General features: G+C 35.6%; 3 protein-coding genes across 3 annotated transcripts; 2 read left to right on the forward strand and 1 right to left on the reverse strand.

Annotated features, from left to right (window-relative positions):
- Window positions 1-9,419: 9,419 nt before the first annotated feature.
- Window positions 9,420-11,242, forward strand: LOC137715623 (large ribosomal subunit protein bL28m-like). The gene is made up of 2 exons (XM_068454969.1): window positions 9,420-9,870; window positions 10,528-11,242. Exons 1-2 carry the CDS (start codon window positions 9,611-9,613, stop codon window positions 10,982-10,984), a joined length of 717 nt encoding a protein of 238 aa, XP_068311070.1. The 5' UTR covers window positions 9,420-9,610; the 3' UTR covers window positions 10,985-11,242.
- A 1,156-nt stretch (window positions 11,243-12,398) lies between these two features.
- On the forward strand, window positions 12,399-13,010 carry LOC137732083 (uncharacterized). Its single transcript, XM_068471412.1, has 2 exons — window positions 12,399-12,787; window positions 12,989-13,010. The coding sequence occupies exons 1-2, from the start codon at window positions 12,399-12,401 to the stop codon at window positions 13,008-13,010; spliced, it is 411 nt and encodes a 136-aa protein (XP_068327513.1).
- Window positions 13,011-13,185: 175 nt separating this feature from the next.
- Window positions 13,186-16,289, reverse strand: LOC137725606 (uncharacterized). Its single transcript, XM_068464354.1, has 2 exons — window positions 16,242-16,289; window positions 13,186-14,922 (listed from the first exon to the last, which is right to left on the reverse strand). The coding sequence occupies exon 2, from the start codon at window positions 14,841-14,843 to the stop codon at window positions 13,524-13,526; it is 1,320 nt and encodes a 439-aa protein (XP_068320455.1). The 5' UTR covers window positions 14,844-14,922; window positions 16,242-16,289; the 3' UTR covers window positions 13,186-13,523.
- Window positions 16,290-19,938: the final 3,649 nt, after the last annotated feature.

Below are 19,938 nucleotides of genomic sequence, written 5' to 3' on the forward strand. Positions count from 1 at the left end.
TGTAAGTCTAAAACTTTTCTGATTGCGAATTTTCATAGAAAGATGCAAACACAGAATTGAAAATTGTACATTAATCTGCATATAAAGTCAAGAATTTGCGGTCCACCATAAATAAAATAAAACGACTTAAACCAAAAGAGAAAGTATAATGTCGTTTTCTTGTTTTCAAAGAACATATGGGCTTATCTTTTCCAGGTTTCCATGAGCTGTTTCTGCTGGTTATTTGGGCCAATTTGAGCACCTTAACAACAACATTTAGTCATTCGAAATGGCAACAACGAATAGTAGATTGAGAGACTTATTATACTCCCATTACGCTACTGCAACATCCCAAATCAACAAGACAACGTTGTTTAGATATATTAAAACAGATGACATCGCATTATTAGTCTAAAACATCACGATAAGTCGTTCTCGAATGAAGGACCATCCAACACCGCCCAGTTCATAATTATGATGTGTGGTTTTTTACAGGCATGTACTATAAACAAAGATTTGGATGATGCCTATCAATGGAAACAAGGTTTTTTATTTTATTATCATTATTATTTTTTTTTATAATCACAAATGGTTTTTTATTGGTTTTGTGGATCCTATATGGGTTCCACCCCAACACATTAACGGATTTTTTAACGAAGTTAGACGTTAAGGACAATATTGATAACCAAAGTAAGAGATAAGGGACTAAATTGATCAGTTTAAAACATAAAGGACTAAACTGATGAGTTCATAAAACATAAGGGAACATTAGAAATGGAAACAATGTGAGAAAAGGGTTAGAGGCGTAGTTGAGAATATCACTTCAGCAGTGAAAAAACGAAGACATGCATGCTTACCTTATAGCTTTAGATTAATAGTCTTTACAACGTAATATGCCATACAGTCTAATAAGAGAAAAACTCATGGTTTAAATAGTTAAGCTTTCATTATATTTTACTAGAATAGCTTCTGCTCATGGCTGTCTCTAAGATTTCGGGGCCCTATGCAAAATTTATAAAAGGTTGTTGGAATAATATTAGAAAATATGAAAAATAACAAAATAATTTCAATGATAATAATCATAAAGAAATTCACAACATCAATTATATATGAGATTAATATAAACAACTAGAGAGAAAGTTAGAATAACTGACAAACTATGAGATTGAGGTTTGCATAAATGCAATGTCCTAAAGATAGAATTTCGCCCCTACTCTTGTGCTTGTAGTTCGGTAGGCGTCCATCTCCCACGATTCAATAATCTATAATCCGAAGTCAAAGCACTTCAATCTTCAGACTTTGGCGAACTTTATATATTCCATACTCTCAAGACACGACTCGGAATTTGACTCACGAAGCATGAGAGAAACAAAGTGGGGAAACCCTATTTCCCAAGAGTAAAAATTAACTCTAATTTGCTATATTTAATACCAATGGTTTCATGAGTTTAAATAGAATCCAATTTCTACTTCTTAAAGAGATGTAACTTTTCATCTATAAGTATACAACACTTATCAAGGAATACACCTAAATAACATAACCTTTCCAAGAAATTGGTTAACAATATTTTTCATTCAATTATTAAAATTATATATTACAATATATAATTTCCAACAATCTCCCACATGAATGAAAAATTAGGAAGAATTTGAGAGTACAGGCGGACAAGAGATGCATCAGGAGAGGTATCTTTTGGACTTGAACCTACCCTAGTGAATACTTATAGGATTTACTTGGTGACGCAGTGAATATAGAATCTTGAACTGTTTATCGCAGTAGTAAACCGAGACAATAAGTAACACACATCACTAATCCTAATATATTCCAGTTCATACGGTTGTGTTCATTTGGTCCTGAACAAATCCCGGATTCATGAGAGCTTTAGAGAATTTAGCCATCTGATACTCACATAAGCGACCTACTTCTACTCTCACATAGGTGACCATTGATTAAGAATAGTCTGCTCTATTCCTCTTATTTATAAGATATCACTATCATTAAGTATAAATATACATCCTAAAACTTCTGCAGACAACACACTTCTTCCACCATAGGAATGAGGTATATAGTGTATTAACTTCTTTGAATTATGCCCAACCAGTTTGCCTATTGAACTTAGACCATGAGATCTCCAATCAACTAAGTTAGGTTTCCGATCGGCTAATTCATTAGTTATGTTGGCTTTAGCCTCATTCCTCTTGATGATCAACTTACTCTCTAGTCTAACCTTTAATGATTGGATCCTCTACTAGGTTGACTATTTTAATGGTGCGCATTTCCATTTATGAAATTATATTTCATTCAAGAGTAGTTGTTTTCTAACGTTAAGTCCTCCAAACATGTATTCGGACTTGGTAAGTAATTCGCTAATACTTGAGTAAACTCCCCCACATTTAAGGTATTTGTAAGAAGCCATACCTTAAACAATTACTCATTACAAGAGATGACATCTTAAATGTCATTCAATCAATAAACTACTTTTAACCAACCCCCACAATTCTTTCATAATTGTGGTTGCTTTTAATGCTATCAATTACTCTTCATCATACTTAAGAAGTAGGAACCAATGAAGATATTTTCTCTTTATCTATCTTCACTTCTAGAATTTGAAGCCTCATTAGCCTTATTTATATAGGCACGTACTGGCACTTTGCCTTCAACCTTTGAACTTTGATAAGTTTCCATGGCTAAACTTTTGTTCTGAAATGATTAACCCTTGCTTGCAGGCAACTCGATCATCATGACTAACATGTAGGGTGAAATTATGAGTTTCTTAATTTTATGGTAGTTGTCAAAGCAATACCTTCATCAATGTTAATTAGCTAATCCTTATAATTTGTCCAAAGACAAAACTTGACTAGCATGCGTGTTCATATAATTATGTATTTGAGAATCCAACATGCCTCTTGCGCATATTCAAAATACATACCGTAGAGATTTTTGTCTCGTAATAACACATCTCCTCATATCATTACGTTGAATTGATCAAGTGAGAATAACACAAGATTCATTTCACAATTTGCAATTTTCCATGACACTTGCAGATCACCACGAAACCACTCACAGATCAAATTCACTTTGATATATACAACTTGCCAACTGACCCACCATGGTTATAGATTACCAGTTTGGTGAATGGCATCTCCAAGCAGTTGATAACTTATTCAGACGAGTGGTTACACATATGTCTATACCAATGGAAGAGAGACACAACTTATGAAACCCGCTCATTCATTTGTACCAAATGATCCGTACAAAGTTTGCTACTTCACAACGTGTCTGCATTTAGAATGCAAGCTACGCATCGCTTGTGAGGTATACCAATTCAAATCAACATTTTTATTCTTTTTTTTTTTCATAAAGAAAACCTTCATGGATGTCTCTGATTTGAATCAAACAAACCATTACATTCCTTTTATTAGAAAAATCCAATGGCATTTGGCATATTTCAAATGCCAAACTTCTCTATTTCGGCACATCTCCTTTCTGTAAAAAGAACTCTTTCAGATTATTAGGTTTCCTCAAGAAAACCCGATCATTAATCATTCTTAGTGCCAAATCACAAAAAGTAAATATTACAGCAAAAAAAAAAAAAAAAAAAAAAAACCCATTGTTTACTGTATAAACAACTTTTTCACCGACTGGTATAAGAATGCACAAGAAAATTCATCATGAACCGTCGGTGGTTTTTTAATTCCTTAATGAGTGAAGACGTCTCACATATTTTCCAAGAATTCTCAAGATTGAGCAATAGAGGTCATTCATTTCTGCAGAAGGAACTTTAGGCACGAACTGGGCATGATTCCCAATACCAAATTAACATCAAATTCAAACCCAATACAACATTGTGTTCATCTCTAATTGACCAGATAATACAGATTTTGTATCATATCATTTATTTTCCAACAGAAGAGTAAACATCAAACATGACCTTTGAAAAGATATCTCATATGCAAACCAATTAACAGAAAACGATATGCCTCGTTTTAGGAAAGCTTTTATGTATAGCAAATGTATATGATGGTTGTCCACGAATATTCCTATCAGTTCGTGCATAAATGACAAACAAAGGATATAATAGTCTATATAAAACCTAGCATGCTTTAAATATCGAAGACCAAAACTTCGCTAGTTATCCTCATAACCAACACTAGTATATAAACAGAATGTAACCACCAAATGAAGGCATGCATAAATGTCCAAGTCAATCTAAATATGAGTCTAAATGCTGCAACTATTAACGTCAGTCAACAAAGCATTCATATAATTAAATAAATAACATGGCAGTAAGTATTTTAGTAAAGTAACCGCATGCACCGCTTCAAGCATGCTTTCAGAAATAAGAACAATCACAGCAACGTTCGCAAAAGATACATTACCTATTGCATTAGACTGGACAAATTGCAATTATAACAACCTCATGCCATGTTAAATAAATAAATATATAAATACACACACACACACACACACACGAATGGACAGAATAATCATTCATCAAGAATGTGTAGTATAAGGCAGCGGTACTACACTTTCAATATCAGATTTATACATATCAAGTCATCAGACTTTTCCAAAATCTGTCACATACATTGCGCACGCACATTCATATTTCTAATTGTTCCATACGGATAAAAATTCTATCTTTAGATTGTTGGAGCAACATTAGAAAATATGAAAAATAACAAAATAATTTCAATGATAATAATCATAAAGAAATTCACAACATCAATTATATATGAGATTAATATAAACAACTAGAGAAAAAGTTAGAATAACTGACAAACTATGAGATTGAGGCTTGCATAAATGCAATGTCCTAAAGATAGAATTTCGCCCCTACTCTTATGCTTGTAGTTCGGTAGGCGTCCGTCTCCCAGGATTCAACAATCTATAATCCGAAGTTAAAGCACTTCAATCTTCGGACTTTGGCGAACTTTATATATTCCATACTCTCAAGACACGACTCGGAATTTGACTCACGAAGCATGAGAGAAACAAAGTGGGGAAACCCTATTTCCCAAGAGTAAAAATTAACTCTAATTTTCTATATTTAATACCAATGGTTTCATGGGTTTAAATAGAATCCAATTTCTACTTATTAAAGAGATGTAACTTTTCATCTATAAGTATGCATCACTTATCAAGGAATACACCTAAACAACATAAACTTTCCAAGAAATTGGTTAACAATATTTTTCATTCAATTATTAAAATTATATATTACAATATATAATTTCCAACAAGGGCCTCTTTTTAAGATGTTTTTTTTTTTTAAAGTAGGACAATATATTGGTACTTGAAAATAATAACTTAAATCAAAACAACCTGTAGGACTCACTGATTGTAAGTTTACAAGTGTTATTAAATAAGTAAACAGAGTTACAAAAATAACCTTCACTAACTAATAAAAAACAGTTCAATCTTAAGCAACCAAATAAAGAAAAAAAAAAGCTACAAAAACACTAACTTTAGAGTTTCACTTGAGTATATAGCATTATTATATAATAAAATTGAAAAGAAAAATGTTTTTTAAGGTGTTGTTATTAGCACTTATAATATCTTATTGTGCACTCCAAATTTTTGTATTAAAAAAAAAAAATTTACACTTATAAAAGTGCACTATAAGATTTTGAAATGCTAATAAAAGTATTTTTTTAATATATAACAATATTACATATAAATATAACATACCAAAAATTTTTAGGGGCCTGTATGATTGCACATTTCGCTCCCCTTCAACACCACCTCTGCTTCTTCTACTTAACTATTATCACTGCTACTAGAAGCGTAACCCAGAGATGTTTTCTAAAACAATCAATTTCAATTTTTCTGAAAACGCTTTTAAATAACTAAAATACTTTTTTTTTTTTTAAGTATTTAAATTTGAGTCTCCTTTTATGACTTAAGACTAAATTACAACATTGCTCGATAAAAAATAATGGGAACTAGAGTCTGTAGATTAAGCTACATCTGATGTAGGTGCTACTTTGCTGCTGAATTTATTATGACTCGAATCCTCTTCTTCAAAGTATTTGATTGCGAAGCTCCACAAGAAGGATGAAGACAGGGGAACCGTGGAACCAAAAAGACAAGGAAGAGCAATACTAAGGCAACTTGGGGTGCTACCGCTTGGGTTTAGATCGACATACGCTTTGGTTTTGTTAAAGTACAGCATTGACGAAATCAACTCCACCGCTCCAAATGATGCAGATAGTATTGGGACCCTACGTTATAAAAAAAGAGAAACTTTCAGTCATTTCTGCAAACTCGGAAGTGCTTTTCAGGATCGAAATACGTACGTACGGTAATATGGACATGCATGCATGAGATACTTACAGAGCCACGAATGTTTTACGACTCCACATAACGCGTCGGTAAAACAGAAACGGGAATGCAATCAAAGAAAACACGACGAGGAATCCGATGGATAGGTACCCAGGAACAACAATCCGAGGATTACACGGGTACTTGCAAGTGACGACTACGCCTTTCGCATTTTTTGCGATGGGGATAACAGAAGGCTACGATAACCAAATTCAATTCAGTTTAACTTCAATCAAAGAAAAAAAGCAACCAAATTCAATTGAGTTCAATTTCAGGGGGAAAAAAGGGACCAAAAAGCACTTAATAAGCAGATTACCATAAGATTTTCGACAAAAAGATGAAAAGTAAAAAATGGAGTTCAAGGCTTTCAAATTAGTATGCAAATACAAACATGGACCAAAATTATGCGATCTACGTACGTACGTGCCCTGTGAATTGAAGCAAACGCCAGAAAATATTCCAAATAAAGTTGAAACCACAGCCAATATTGGCACAATCCGCTTCACTATGTTAGGGCAGATAGCCGTTGCACTAGCTTTGAATCACCTGCAAATAGCAACATAAAGTGCAGAATAAAAAATTTAAAAAAACGTACGGAATATCCTACTTTTAGTAAAACCCTAACCCTTTGTTCAAGCTTTGCTGATGAAAGCTAACGATTTCTTAAGTACATGAATATGTAATTCTTTGTGCCTATATTATATACAACAAGTACTTAAACACATTAGTGTATGAGTGTTATTGTGAGTGCTAGAGACTGACCATTGTGTATCAAATTGGTATGGAAAAGTCTGTTTGAATAGTTTTAAGTTGTCATAACTAGTTTAGGATTGAAACTTTGTTTGAATCGTAAAACTTAGCACTCAGAATTTGACTGGAATTCTATATATGGGAAGTTCATTAAGATTGTTTAGTATAAATAGTAGTCACTTTCACAATTGTACGCTTAATCATTGAACTTAAATCTTATTATTTGGTTAAGAGAACAAGTCGGAATAACATTCAAATTTGAAATCTCTAATGCAAGAGAACAAGTCAAGCTACAATCCTCTTCTAATTTTGATTTTCATTCTTCATCGTATAGAAAAAACAAGAGTTAATCTCTGTTTACTACCCTGAAGTTTCGTGGTTTTCAACATTTAGTATATGAAATTTTTTTCATCCCAAAGTCATACCTCAAATCTTAATTTTGGGATAGTTTCATACATCTGTTAAGTTTTCCATTAGAAATTCTGTTAACTGATGACGTGGCATCCATGTGGACAATAACTGAACGACACGTGTCAACATGGGCCCACTTCAATATTAAAAAAAAAAAATACAAAAACACAAAAAAAAAAATATATATCCTACCCATCACTCACCCCCCGCACCCTCTCCGTCCCTTCTCTTTTCTGCAACCCTTACCCCTTCCCTCCCTTCTCCCTTCTGTCTTCTACAATTCCACGCCTCTGTTCTCCTCGCCCACAACACCCCCGTCGTCGTCGTCCTCATCACACTCTTCATCTTCGTCACATGTCGCTGCGTCGCATCGCACAGCGCAGCCGCCATTCTCTCCATCCCGATCTTCGCCGAGGTCACCAGCCTCTGCCAGAACTTGCGGACGTTGGACAACGCTGACGCCTGCAAGTCCAAACCTCAAGCCTTTTTCTGCAATAGCTTGATTGTGAACGGATCTGAGCTCTGCACCGTGCAAATACCCAGATCCGGTTCTATCTCTAATGGTGAATCAGATTGCAGAGATTTTGATGCTTTCATAAAGCTTCAATCCAATTGGGTATTTTGCAGAGCTTTTGAATTCGCTCAATTTCTGCAAAACCAAAACCAGAACCCAATGACGATGTCCAATTCAATCATGTGGGTATCTGCAAAACCCCGATTTTCCAACACATTTCTCCAAAACCCTAAACCCCTTTTGCCCCAAATCTCACCCCAACCTCTCCGTTCTCGATCTTCAGCAACCCGCTGTGGTCTGCGTAAGCTCTGAGTCCCAATTGATTCCATAAAAAATACCCAGAAAATCACATTAGCCATTAAGCTCATGGAGGCTGCCAGGGTTCAAAAGGCCCATGAAGCAGTCATCAATGGCCGACCCTTTGCTTAGACACTTGTGGAGGTCCTGTACGACATCAATGACCTGGCCTGGCCTGACCCTCCAGGAAACCGAATCAGAAGCACGTCTTCCTCACCGGCAACCACGACCTGGCCTTCGCAGCCTTCGTGTGCGTCCTGCCGCCGCCCCCCGACGGGTCGGAGTTTTCCGATGAGTGGTTTAAGGGAAATGGGATTTGGGTGGGGTGGGATTTGGGTGAGGTGCTGGGATTTGCAAAAGAGAGAAGTGAGGGTGAGAGTGCGGGGGTAGGGGAAGGTTGGGTTTTTTTGTTTTTTTGTATATTTTTAATTTTTTAAATATTGAATTAGGCCATATTGATACGTGACGCTCAATTATTGTCTACGTAAGCGTCACGTCATCTGTTAATGGAATTTTTAACGGAAAACTTAACGTATGTATGAAACTATCCTAAAATTAAGACTTGAGGTATGACTCTAGAATAAAAAAAAATTCATGTACCAAATGTTGAAAACCGTAAAATTTCAAGGTAATAAACAGAAATTAACTCAAAAAACAAATATTCAATTTTCTCTAAAATGTACATTGGGCCATGGTGGGCCGAAGTGGGAATTGTAGCTATAAAAGCCCATAGCAGAACTAAATTAACCACATCTTTTGGAATTCATCATAATCAAATAATTAGAAAAAGATAAGTTGTTCAAAAGATATTTTTTTATTGTCACTTAATACTACGGTATAATGATATTTTTCTTTACTCGTAAATGAGATGTTTTAAGTTTGATTCTCGCCAAATGCAAATTTAAATCACATTATTATTAGCACATTGTGAGGCTTATCCCACTCTTCCACTATTTTACTGTTGATAATTATTTTGTAATAAAAAAAAATCTTGGCCACTTTGTGGTAGATTACAAAATTCAGTGTTATTAATGTTAAAAATTAATATAAGCGGATCTAATTATAAATATGAAGTTCCGTAAGATGGAAGTGTTTTGAGGAAGAATTCCCTTTATTGTGGAATCAACTCAATCAAGTGTTTATCGTTTTCAAATAATCAAATCATCAGAGCCGTTGATGGAAAATTGGAACGTCGATTAAAGTTGCACCTGCAATGCTTATTGCTTCTCAAAACGCAGCGCGTTGGATATATCAGAAAACAGAGGAAGTGAACTGAACTCAATCGCCACTGCAAAACCCTAGGAATTAGGATTCGAAGACACAGTGGGATCAGAAATGGCGTCGGTGAGGGGGAAGGAGACGATCAAGAGCGTAATGAAGAAGTTCGGCGACAAAACCCTAACGCCGCGGCTGAAGGAGGAGCTGAAGAAGAAAGGCACCATGGGAAGCAAAACCCTACCCACCCGATTGAGAGAGGAGCTCAAGAAGAAAGGCATACCCGATTCGAATATCATCATGGGTCGGGCCAAGCGCGGCATCTACGCCGGCCGCCACATCCAGTTCGGCAACCAAATCAGCGAAGACGGCGGCAACAAGTGCGTGTTTATTTCCTCAATTTCTCTTTCGTTTTTCAATTTAATGCCAAAGTTTTGAGCTTTAGAAATAAATTTCTGCCCTAATTTTTGACAATGACAAAGAAAATGGTAAAAATTATATGAAATGTGTATAATTTTGGGCTTGATCAGTGACTTTGATTTAATTTCGTTTTAGTTAGCTGCGTTGTTGCTCTTTTGGATGTCTTACATTGTATACTTTCCAACATTTTATTTGAAGTTGAAATTATGAAAAGTTATGGGTTTGTGTTACCATTTGAACCGTTTTCGCGGTGTTAATTGTATTCTCAGAGCTATTTCAGCTGAGGCCCGAGCTGCCTCAAAAGTTATGGGTTGGATTTCCTTTAAGAATTTGGCATAGCATACAGATTCTCCGAGTGTATTCGAATTTATAAAACAGGGCCGACTTAGATCACTGTAGGTTTCGAATGATTTGGTTCTGTTATCTTTTAATGTGTTGATGGGAACGGGTTATGCTAAGTTATTAACCACCAGAACCGAGTATATGACGTGCAACTTATAGAACAGGGGTGACTTATGTGACTGCAATTTTGAATCATCTGGTTGTGTAATCTTTTAATTGAGTTGTTGGAATGGGTTATATTAACCACCAGAACTTTCCTTTCTTGGTGGTGACAGGTCGAGGAGGACATGGAAACCAAATGTGCAGGAGAAGCGGCTCTTTAGTTACATCCTAGACCGCCACATTCGAGTCAAAGTCACCACCCATGCTCTCCGTTGCATAGACAAGGCAGGTGGGATTGATGAGTATTTTCTGAAAACTCCTTACCAGAAGATGGATACAGAAATGGGCCTTGTCTGGAAAGCCAGAATCGAAAAGCTATATGAAGATGCTGGGCACAGGCAGGTTGTATTTATTAAACCTGAAGCTGAAGCCGAAGCCAACTTGGAACAGGGATTCAAAAACCTAAAAATAGACGAGAGGGAAGTCAAGAGACAAATGTATGGTTGGTCGAAGAAGCTAAAACAGATCGAGGACGGAGTGGACAAACAAGTAGCTGATGTCGTAGACGCAAAGGTTGCGGTAGGAAGCTCTCATGTTGATGTTCCTGAGCAGTTGGTCGCAAACTCCTGAGTTTAGAACTGTTAAACCAGCTTTTGGGATGTTCTCGGTTTTGGTCAGCGACACCCCGTTTTTCAGAGTTTTGTTTCTCTTCAGGTTTTTTAGAGAGAAATTCTAGCAGTAGCCGAGCTTGTTCATGTTTTCCGATCATGGAAATTCATATGACATTCGTGTTGGTTTCATATACAGTTTTGCACGAAATAATTTCTGTAATCTGCTCTCGATCGAGCCCCCCTGTTTGATCATTAAATTAAGGAAAATTAAATTAAAGCATGATGCACTTGAGAACTTGTCTTTCGTCTGTTCTGTTTTTTATGTCCTCATGTTTTCGTGTTTCTTTCAGCTCAAGGTTGTGCTCATGTTCTGTTTTTCTTTATTTGGTTGAAGTGGAACACAAGAAACGCCAATTCAAAAAGTAACATGACTTTAAAGAAAAACAGGGCATGGATGCCTATTTAACGAACCTCTAAAGCACAAGTCTTTAAGGGGATAAGCACAAAACTTAGAAGAGGTGGAGTAGTGGGTCGATTAAATGTTATTTAGACACAAGAATCTCTAATTCTCTTTAATACATGTGTGCCCTATTATTATGTGTGGAACTTATCTATATTAGAGAGTGCTAATAAGTATGTCAGTTTTGTGCGTAAATAACATAAAAAATGTCATCCGTAGACAACAGTGAAAAAATAAAAGCTACACCTGATTAAAGGGGTGAGCAAAAATGAACCCATCTAACTTGGCTATTTTGTTTAATTTTATACCTACTTAGCATTTGAAGAGTCAAACTATTTCAAATCAATTGCAATTCAATCTTCCTGTTGTAACTTCAAAATTTAGGGCAGTTGCGACCACCAGTTAGGCTTTTGCCATCATAAACCCTTCACTTTCTTGTAGTGCAAGACTCAATTAGCAAAGTAGTGGGCCCCACGACAACCATTTTCTTCTTCTTGATTGGCAAACAACCAAAAAGAACAGAAGAAAAACACAAGCTCTGTCACACTTCCCATGTAACAAGCAACCGGATCCCCTCCGGATTCAAAGAAACTGAGCCCAATGATTAAATAATCCGGGTCGTTGAAATTTGATCAAACGGCTACAATTATTATAAATTTTAGAAGGTCCTTGTTTGTAGCCGTTAGATCAAATTTCAACGGTCCGGATCATTTGATCCTTAGACTCAGATTTTTTAGGTCCAGAGGGGGTCCAGTTCCATGTAACAAAAACACAAATCACATAGCTGTAATTCCTCACTAAAAATAGCTGTAAACTGCAGCCTTCACTTTCAAACACGCCCAAATAGTTTCCCAACACGCTTTCAAGTGACCACATTAGCAGTTAGCTTGCTCAACAATCTTCTCTCTTACTTGTCTATAAAACCAAGCTCACATTTTCCATAACTTTCTCACTTCAACACCGTTAGCTAGCAATGGCTAGGGAAACCTTGACACTCGTAAGCCGCAGCCTCAAGAGGGCGGTGAACAAAATCAACCTCATTCTACTCAGCTTCAAATTAAACCGATTGCGCTTGGCTTCGATCCTCGGTTGCTGCTCTTCTCGAGCTTCTACGAGGCATTGTTTGAGCTTCAATGACCGGTTGGGGCTGTACAGCTGCATTGAAGATGAAAATACTAGTACTGATGGGAATCAACGCAGTTTGAGAAGGGTTCAAAGCACAAGGGCCCGTGATCTTCCGAAGGATCAGTCTTTGGATGATCACGATGGTGATGATGATGACGTCGATCGCAGAGCTGATGTTTTCATAGCGAATTTTCACCGGCAGCTGATGTTTGAGAGACAAGTTTCTTTGCAGCTAAGGTACTGCAGACGGGATAATTTTTAGAGGATATTAGTTAGCTTGAGAGAGAAGGGTGACCTGGCCTATATTTAGGCACCAAGAAAATATCTTATATATAGAAAAATTCATTTATTTATTTGTTCTTGTTTGGATTCAAATTTTTTTTTTTTTCCAAATTTGAATAATAAAATTGTTGGTGGTTATTGGATACAATAATTCAGTTCTGTATTTGATATATCATAGATTTTACAAATATATATACAAGTACTCGTCTATGAATAATTTGCAGATTTTTTCTTACATTTTTGTTGGTGGAGAAAAGAATTTTCTATGCCACGAATAACCATAGCACACATTTCAATTTTCGAATGACACGTGGCAGATATTCGCTGGTTGTTTCAAAATGTTTTGTGCAATAATTTTGTAAGTTTCACATCAAAGAATGGAGGTAAGGTTACACCAGAGTTGAAAGTGAGGAAAAGGGGAGTCAATAAACTTGAGCTGAAAACTAAAAATAAAAAAATAAAAAATAATGTACAAAATGTATGGTATATCATAATACAGGTAAATATGAACAAATTCATGCAGAGAAAATATGAGAGTCCCAATTACACCCTCCCCATCTTTCTTGCATTTCAATCCAGTCCAACTTTTTTTCTCTTCTCTATTCTTTTGACCTCACTTCACCACAGCATGTCAAACTATGTGTCAAATGTACAGAGATTTGACAGCATCGTATTATGAAATTAGGGTTTTTCATTTGGATTCATAATCTATGACAGTTTCAAAGGCCCCAACCAATGCCTTCACCTTGTTCTTTCTTTTCTCCATCAACTTGTTTGTAGTCTCCTCAATCACATCATTGTATGCAGGAGCTGAGTCTTTCTTCCCTCCTCCTTGTGAAGATCCCCCGCTCGCTTGTCGCGGCTTTAGTGTTTCCTCTGCCACCTCAACAGCCGCCTCACCTGCCTCCGTTGGCTTTGCTTCCTCAACTCCACCATCCACAACCACTTCTCTTTCCTTCTCATCCAATGCCTTTTCCTCAACATTTTTGCTTTCCTCCCCTTCATTTTCTTCTTTACTATCACTCTCTTTTTCCTGTTCTTCTTTCATCTCAACTTTTGTTTCCAGATCTTCACTTGCCACACCCTCTTCCGCCTTTGTCTCGCCGCTGTCATCTTTTTTTTTTGCATTCTCTTCCCCATCTTGTTGATCATTATCCCCCGGCTTCTCTTCTTTTTCGGTCAATACACTTCCGCTTCCTTCGTTTCTTTCCTCCACATTTTCCTTCAATTCCTCCGTATTACCATTTGAACCCTCACTAGCCTTCACCTTCTCATCCTCGCCGCTATTTGCTTCAGCCTCAGAAACACCAGCATCATGATCACCAACGTGCTCACTCTCTTCGCCTTTTGGATCCGGAAGAATCACTTTATCATGCTCCTCAGTCGAAATCTTACCTACCTCTTCAACCTCATGATGTTCCAAAGACACTATAGCATCTAAATTCGCTTCGAGATTAAGTGTATGCGTTATGTCCCTGCTTTTCGGAGCTCTTGTTGAACCCGATGAACTCTCCTTCTTAACCGAACTGCTTGTGCTGCTCTTCTTCACACTCTTTGCAGGCAAAAGCTGCGGCTTTCCAGACCCAAAAGTGCTCGATTTCGTCCTCTCTATTCTTGGTCTCGGAGCATTAGAGGAGATTTTCGCTGAAAATGACGAAGATCGCAGTGGCGCGTCCCTTCCTGGGGAGATCAATGCCTTCTGAATCCTAAAAGCTGATGGTGGCTTGTCAAAAGATCTTCTTCTATTCAATGTAGGGTTTTGAGATGCTGCATGATCTTCAGGGCAATGTTTCTTGGCACCGGCGGACGATGACCTCAGCGAATTTTCGTGCCTCGAGGCGCTTAACGTCGGCCTGAGATAGTTTGGGACTTGTTTTGCTGATGAGGTTGACAAGGATTTTTCAGTGACTGTAGTTTGGGACTTGGTGAGCCTTTTGGTGGTTGATGGGGATGATGTGCTCTTCTTCTCCCTCCCTGGAGTAGGGCTACGATCTTTAGATCTTGTCGCCATATATACAAGGTTTTAAAGATCGACAATTCAATTTACGGATATATCGAGATGAGAAGTTTCAGATGCTACCACTACCTCCCTGCATTATCTAAAGAAAACAGAAGTTAGAAATGAGTATTAAGACGCACTTAAAAACTAAAAACTGAAGAATATTACAAAGAAGAACTATGTCGGATCTTAAAATCATACATATTAAATTGTAATTCACGAATAACAGCAGGAAATTTTTTAAATTAAACACAAGACTAATTATAAGTATGTCCAAACATTTACTATTGTAATAAGGGTTTAAGAAACATCGATTATGTTATTAAGAAAACTTAATTCACAATATAATGTCTTTCAATTTAACATCATAAAGTCTTCAAACAGCATAAGAGATCCTCATCAGAAGAAAGAGAAATAGAGCTAATAGGTATCAAATTTTTAACATCTTTGAATAGGTAACACTTAACTTAATACTTAACGCTACATCGTATTACGTATTGTCATAATTAAATATTTGTATATCAAGAAATGATGGAGGTGGGCTTGAATGGCCCTTCACCCCCCTTAGATGTTTAATGTCATTTACTGTTGTGATCCACATAGCAAATAAACACGCAGTTCCGGCTCACCTAAGCCTGGACCAAATCCTACTGCATCAAATATGAATCTAAGCGCTGGACCTTTCATGGGGAAGAACGTATGATTAATCCGGGTCCATATATAAAAGTTACCAATGGGGCTGAAGTCAGATGCCACCATGAAATATTCGACGGTAATATACTTGTGTGATAAGATATAACGGTGATAATGTACTCGTGCTATACCATGAATGGCATGTCTTTGTGGATTCTCCCGTTCCCGTTTGTCATGCATTTTTCTTAGGTCTATACTCTTTTCTTATGAACCACTTCTTTTCCTTCTTTAATTTGTTTTGTTAAAGGAACCACATGTTTTCTGTAACCGTGCATGTATTGCCATTTCATTTAGAAACGCTACCTAATTTGATTGCCTAAACAAATCTCATATGGTTTTTGGTTGGTTTGTTTTAAGACCTCAGATCGTATAAATGGCAAACCAATTGAAAATATTGCGCCAGACACTAATACAAACACATAACATCCATCAAACAAATACGAATTGTACTCAACCCTAATTACCAAACGAGTTGGCTTATCGATAAAATGGATGCACCGTCCGAATTTAGCCAACCCAAACCATGATCAACCCTAGTTACCAAACAAATACAACATTGACAATTGAAAGCATATTATAGAGTCATCATTCACAAAAATTCTTCCACTATCTAAAAACCAAGATTGCAAGTTAAAACAAAAGGAAAGCATATGGCGTAAGGAATATATGATCATGATCGGAAAGAGTAAATTTGTAGGAACAAAAAGAATAACGTACCTTGATTGAATCCAAAGTTGAAGGAAGAGTAAACCAATCCAAAGGTACGTAATTTATAAGAAAATCACAGAAAATGAGAAAATGGTGGGGAAGGTGATGAAATATATGAAGGAAGAGAAAGACATTGGTTGGAAGAGAAATAAAAAGAAGCGAAAATTACGTGCGCACGACTCAAAACTGGGTGGTGGTGCGGTGGTGGTGGTGGTGCTAATTAGGGTTGGTTGGAGGCCATGAAATCAAACCATCTAAACATTCTAATTTTTGTTTTTATCAGATCGAATACTATTATTCAAGACATGTGGCAGAAGTTGACCTTTTCTTTGTTTTATAACTAATAATTTAATTGATAATTACAATATGATCTTCTTGGTATTAACGTAACAGAAGATGTTAAGTGTGGACGTTAATCTAGTTTAGTGTCTCTATAAAGTAAAGGGTTTCTAGCTCAAAATAAATTGTCCAGCCATACAAAACCTCGCTTTGTCAACGATCATTTCGTTTTAATGGCGTTTAGTTTTTACTTTGTTTATGAAGGTCATGAGTTCAACTTTTGTTGGTTAAAGTTTCTTATGTTGTTTCAAACAATAAAAACTCTCTCTTACATGCAACAATTTTAATTTTGCTAATATGGGCTTGTCTTCTCCAACTTTGGTATGACATAATTCTCCTCTAGTGGCGGTTTGTACTGCTTTGTTTTTAGACTATGTTGGTTTTCTTGGCTTCCATTTCTCAAATTAATGTACATCTCGGCATACATGTTTGTCTCACTTTCTTTTTTTTCCTTAACCTTGTGATGTTGCTTGTTCAGTTTTGCAGGTTTAGAGCTTTAGGTTTGGCTTTAGAGGGGTTAGGTTTTATGTTCTCCCTCTTTTCCTTGTATCGTTGGTGTTTTTGTTTCTAGAAGGGTAGTGTTTTTGTTTCTAGAAGGGTAATGTTTTTATCCTTCATTCATTTCATGCATTTTTTATCTTTTTTTTCTTGTATACCCTTTTTCGATATCAATAAAATTCTCTTCGTACCGTCGAAGTTTTCTATAAAAATAATATAAAAAAGAAGTACACGACCCCTTTGATTTACAGTTAGCTCTTGGTCAAGTTGTAAGGTTTCAAAGTTGAAATCTCTCTTTCAAATATTTCCCATTGATAACGAAAAAAAATAAAGTATTCATATTTTGTTGGGTATCTATCTATATTGTGGATCAACCATATATTAGTTCTTAAACCCAATATTAAACACGGGTTTGTATTAATATACATATTGATATTGAGTTCGATGCTCATATCCTAATACAGCTAGCTCACCTTGTCGAATTAATCAGAACTTTTGAATGAGAAATTTGTATACATTATATGCACAATACTGTCAAATATATAAAAACGTTGATGAGTCAGTATCAGGTCAAATTAAGTTTAAAAGTCATGGCCAAAATCAATCAAAATAATTTCAATTTACAATCAATCAACTTCTAATTTTCCTTTGAGTATTTAAGTTAACATTAAGGAGTTGAACACCAAAAAATCCTTCAACAATTACAGAAATTGTGATTTAAAAATCGCAGGCAAAGATAAAAACAATGTCAGAACGATCTATGTGCCCGCATTATTTTGCTCATAATCTGAAATAATGAGTGGATGCTGTAAAGACGTGATCAACCAAAATCTAAACGTGCGCAAGAATGGCACTAATGATATCTCCACCAATTTGTTCATAAAACATGTGGAAGGGCCAGCTTCATCATCGATGGATGACATCAAATTGAATACGGTTCGTGCAATATATTTGTTTCTGAAAAAAGGAAAGGTCATTAATATTTATTTTCATTTAACGTACAACAACATTTTTAATTTGGATCGCCCTTTCAATGGTTTTGTAATTGAGAAAAAACAAAGGTCACACACTCTGTGTTGAAAAATATATTTTTTAAATATTTGTTTTTTAATTTTTTTTATGAGAGGAGTTATTTATTTTTAACAGGTTGGCAGACATTCCAACAAAAAATAGGGGTTGGCAGTTAGGAAAGAGAGATAATGAGTTGAGAGGGTATTAATAAAGTGACACAGATGTGAGGTTTAAAAAAAAAGTAATAACTTATTTATACAAAATTACTTTAATGTCCACATTGTTTTCTTTTCTAATATCTTATTTCAGTCTTGTATTAAAGGGTATAATAGTAATTTTATTAGTTTTTGGTTGACAAACAATGTTTTATTAATATGTAGTTTAGATGAAAAATCGAACCTGGGACCTTTCTACATTGAAAGAAATTTTGTAAATAAATCAATAGTTTTTTTTTTTGTCAAAATAACCTTCTTTTTTTTTTTTTTTGGAAAAGCAACGATAGATTTCATAAAAAATGAATAAGGTTTGAGATCACAATACAAGCACAAAAGGGTGGAAGTAGCCCCAACAAGTCAACCTTAACAATCTATTACAAAGAGATCCGTCAGAGAGTCTGGAGGTTCCTCGAACCAAGACCAAGTGCCAGTATCTCGCAGAGCAAATTTTGCAAGGCGATGGGTCAAATCATTAGCCCGACGACGAACATGGGCAATAATTAGTGGTTCATTTTCGATCGTTGATCTTTAAAATCAATTTATATTATCTCTATTAATAAGAGATTTTTCAATTATGAGACAAATCTTGTGTAATATATAGTTGTGAGATGTGAGTGTCACGTCAACCTGTTATATTATTATGATCAAATGTTCACTCAAACTGCGCAACTCTCTCGCAAAATCTATCTCGTACTAGAGAAAACCCTAAAACCTCATCATATGATACATTAACCTAGGAGCAATTTTCATCTAATTTTGATTACAATTATATAATTGTGTAAGTTGTTAGCAGTTGCTTTGTATATTAGTTGTTGTGTGTGGGTTGGATGGGAAGTCGAAAGTAGTTCGAACGTGGAAAAGTGGTTTCCATAAGTTTAATTTTGCTCTGCTTGTAATTTGGACAAGAGTGTGCTGTTGGATCATTATCGGTTCCAAACCTAAACAAAGTTTGTTACGTACGTGCACAAATATTATAAAAACCAAAGAATATTAGGTCTATTAAATAATTAATCAGATCACTACCTGGCAAAATGTAAATAAAATAAAAATAAAACCCCAACAAGAAAAAGCAACATATAAAAAACATTGATGTGGCCCTATATTATGTTGTGGAATAAAGCTTTAATCCCTACTGTGTTCATTATGTTTTAAAGTCTAAACCCTAATGCTTTTTCTTATTATTTAAACTATAATATATGGCAATTGCTCTGTGTAGTCCATTTGTGGCACATCCTGCTTTTCTTCTGCAGGCCATTAATTGTTCTTGCTTAAATTAACTGAATAAATAAGTAATCAACTATTTTTGTAATATTATGGTTTTAACTTTTAAGAATATTTAAATTTAAAGAAAAACTAATGAAAAGAGTTTGAAAACTTTGAGTTTTAACAATAAGGATAAAATAAAGGGTAAAATGAATAGTACCAAGTTTGATTTTTTAGTATAAAAATATAATTTTTCGTTAAAATGAACAGTACCACGAACTTTTTATTAAAGCCTCCTTAATTTTATTTAGTTGCTAAAAAACGATAGGAGGAACATAAAGTTACATCACAGCCTCACAGGTGGTGGACACCTTTTCATGCTACACATGGCAAATAAATTAACTGTCAAAATTTGAGGTTCGTTTTGGTATGTAAATTAA

The sequence above is a fragment of the Pyrus communis genome, chromosome 1 (genome assembly GCF_963583255.1).
Source record: "Pyrus communis chromosome 1, drPyrComm1.1, whole genome shotgun sequence".
Taxonomy (NCBI): Eukaryota; Viridiplantae; Streptophyta; class Magnoliopsida; order Rosales; family Rosaceae; genus Pyrus; species Pyrus communis.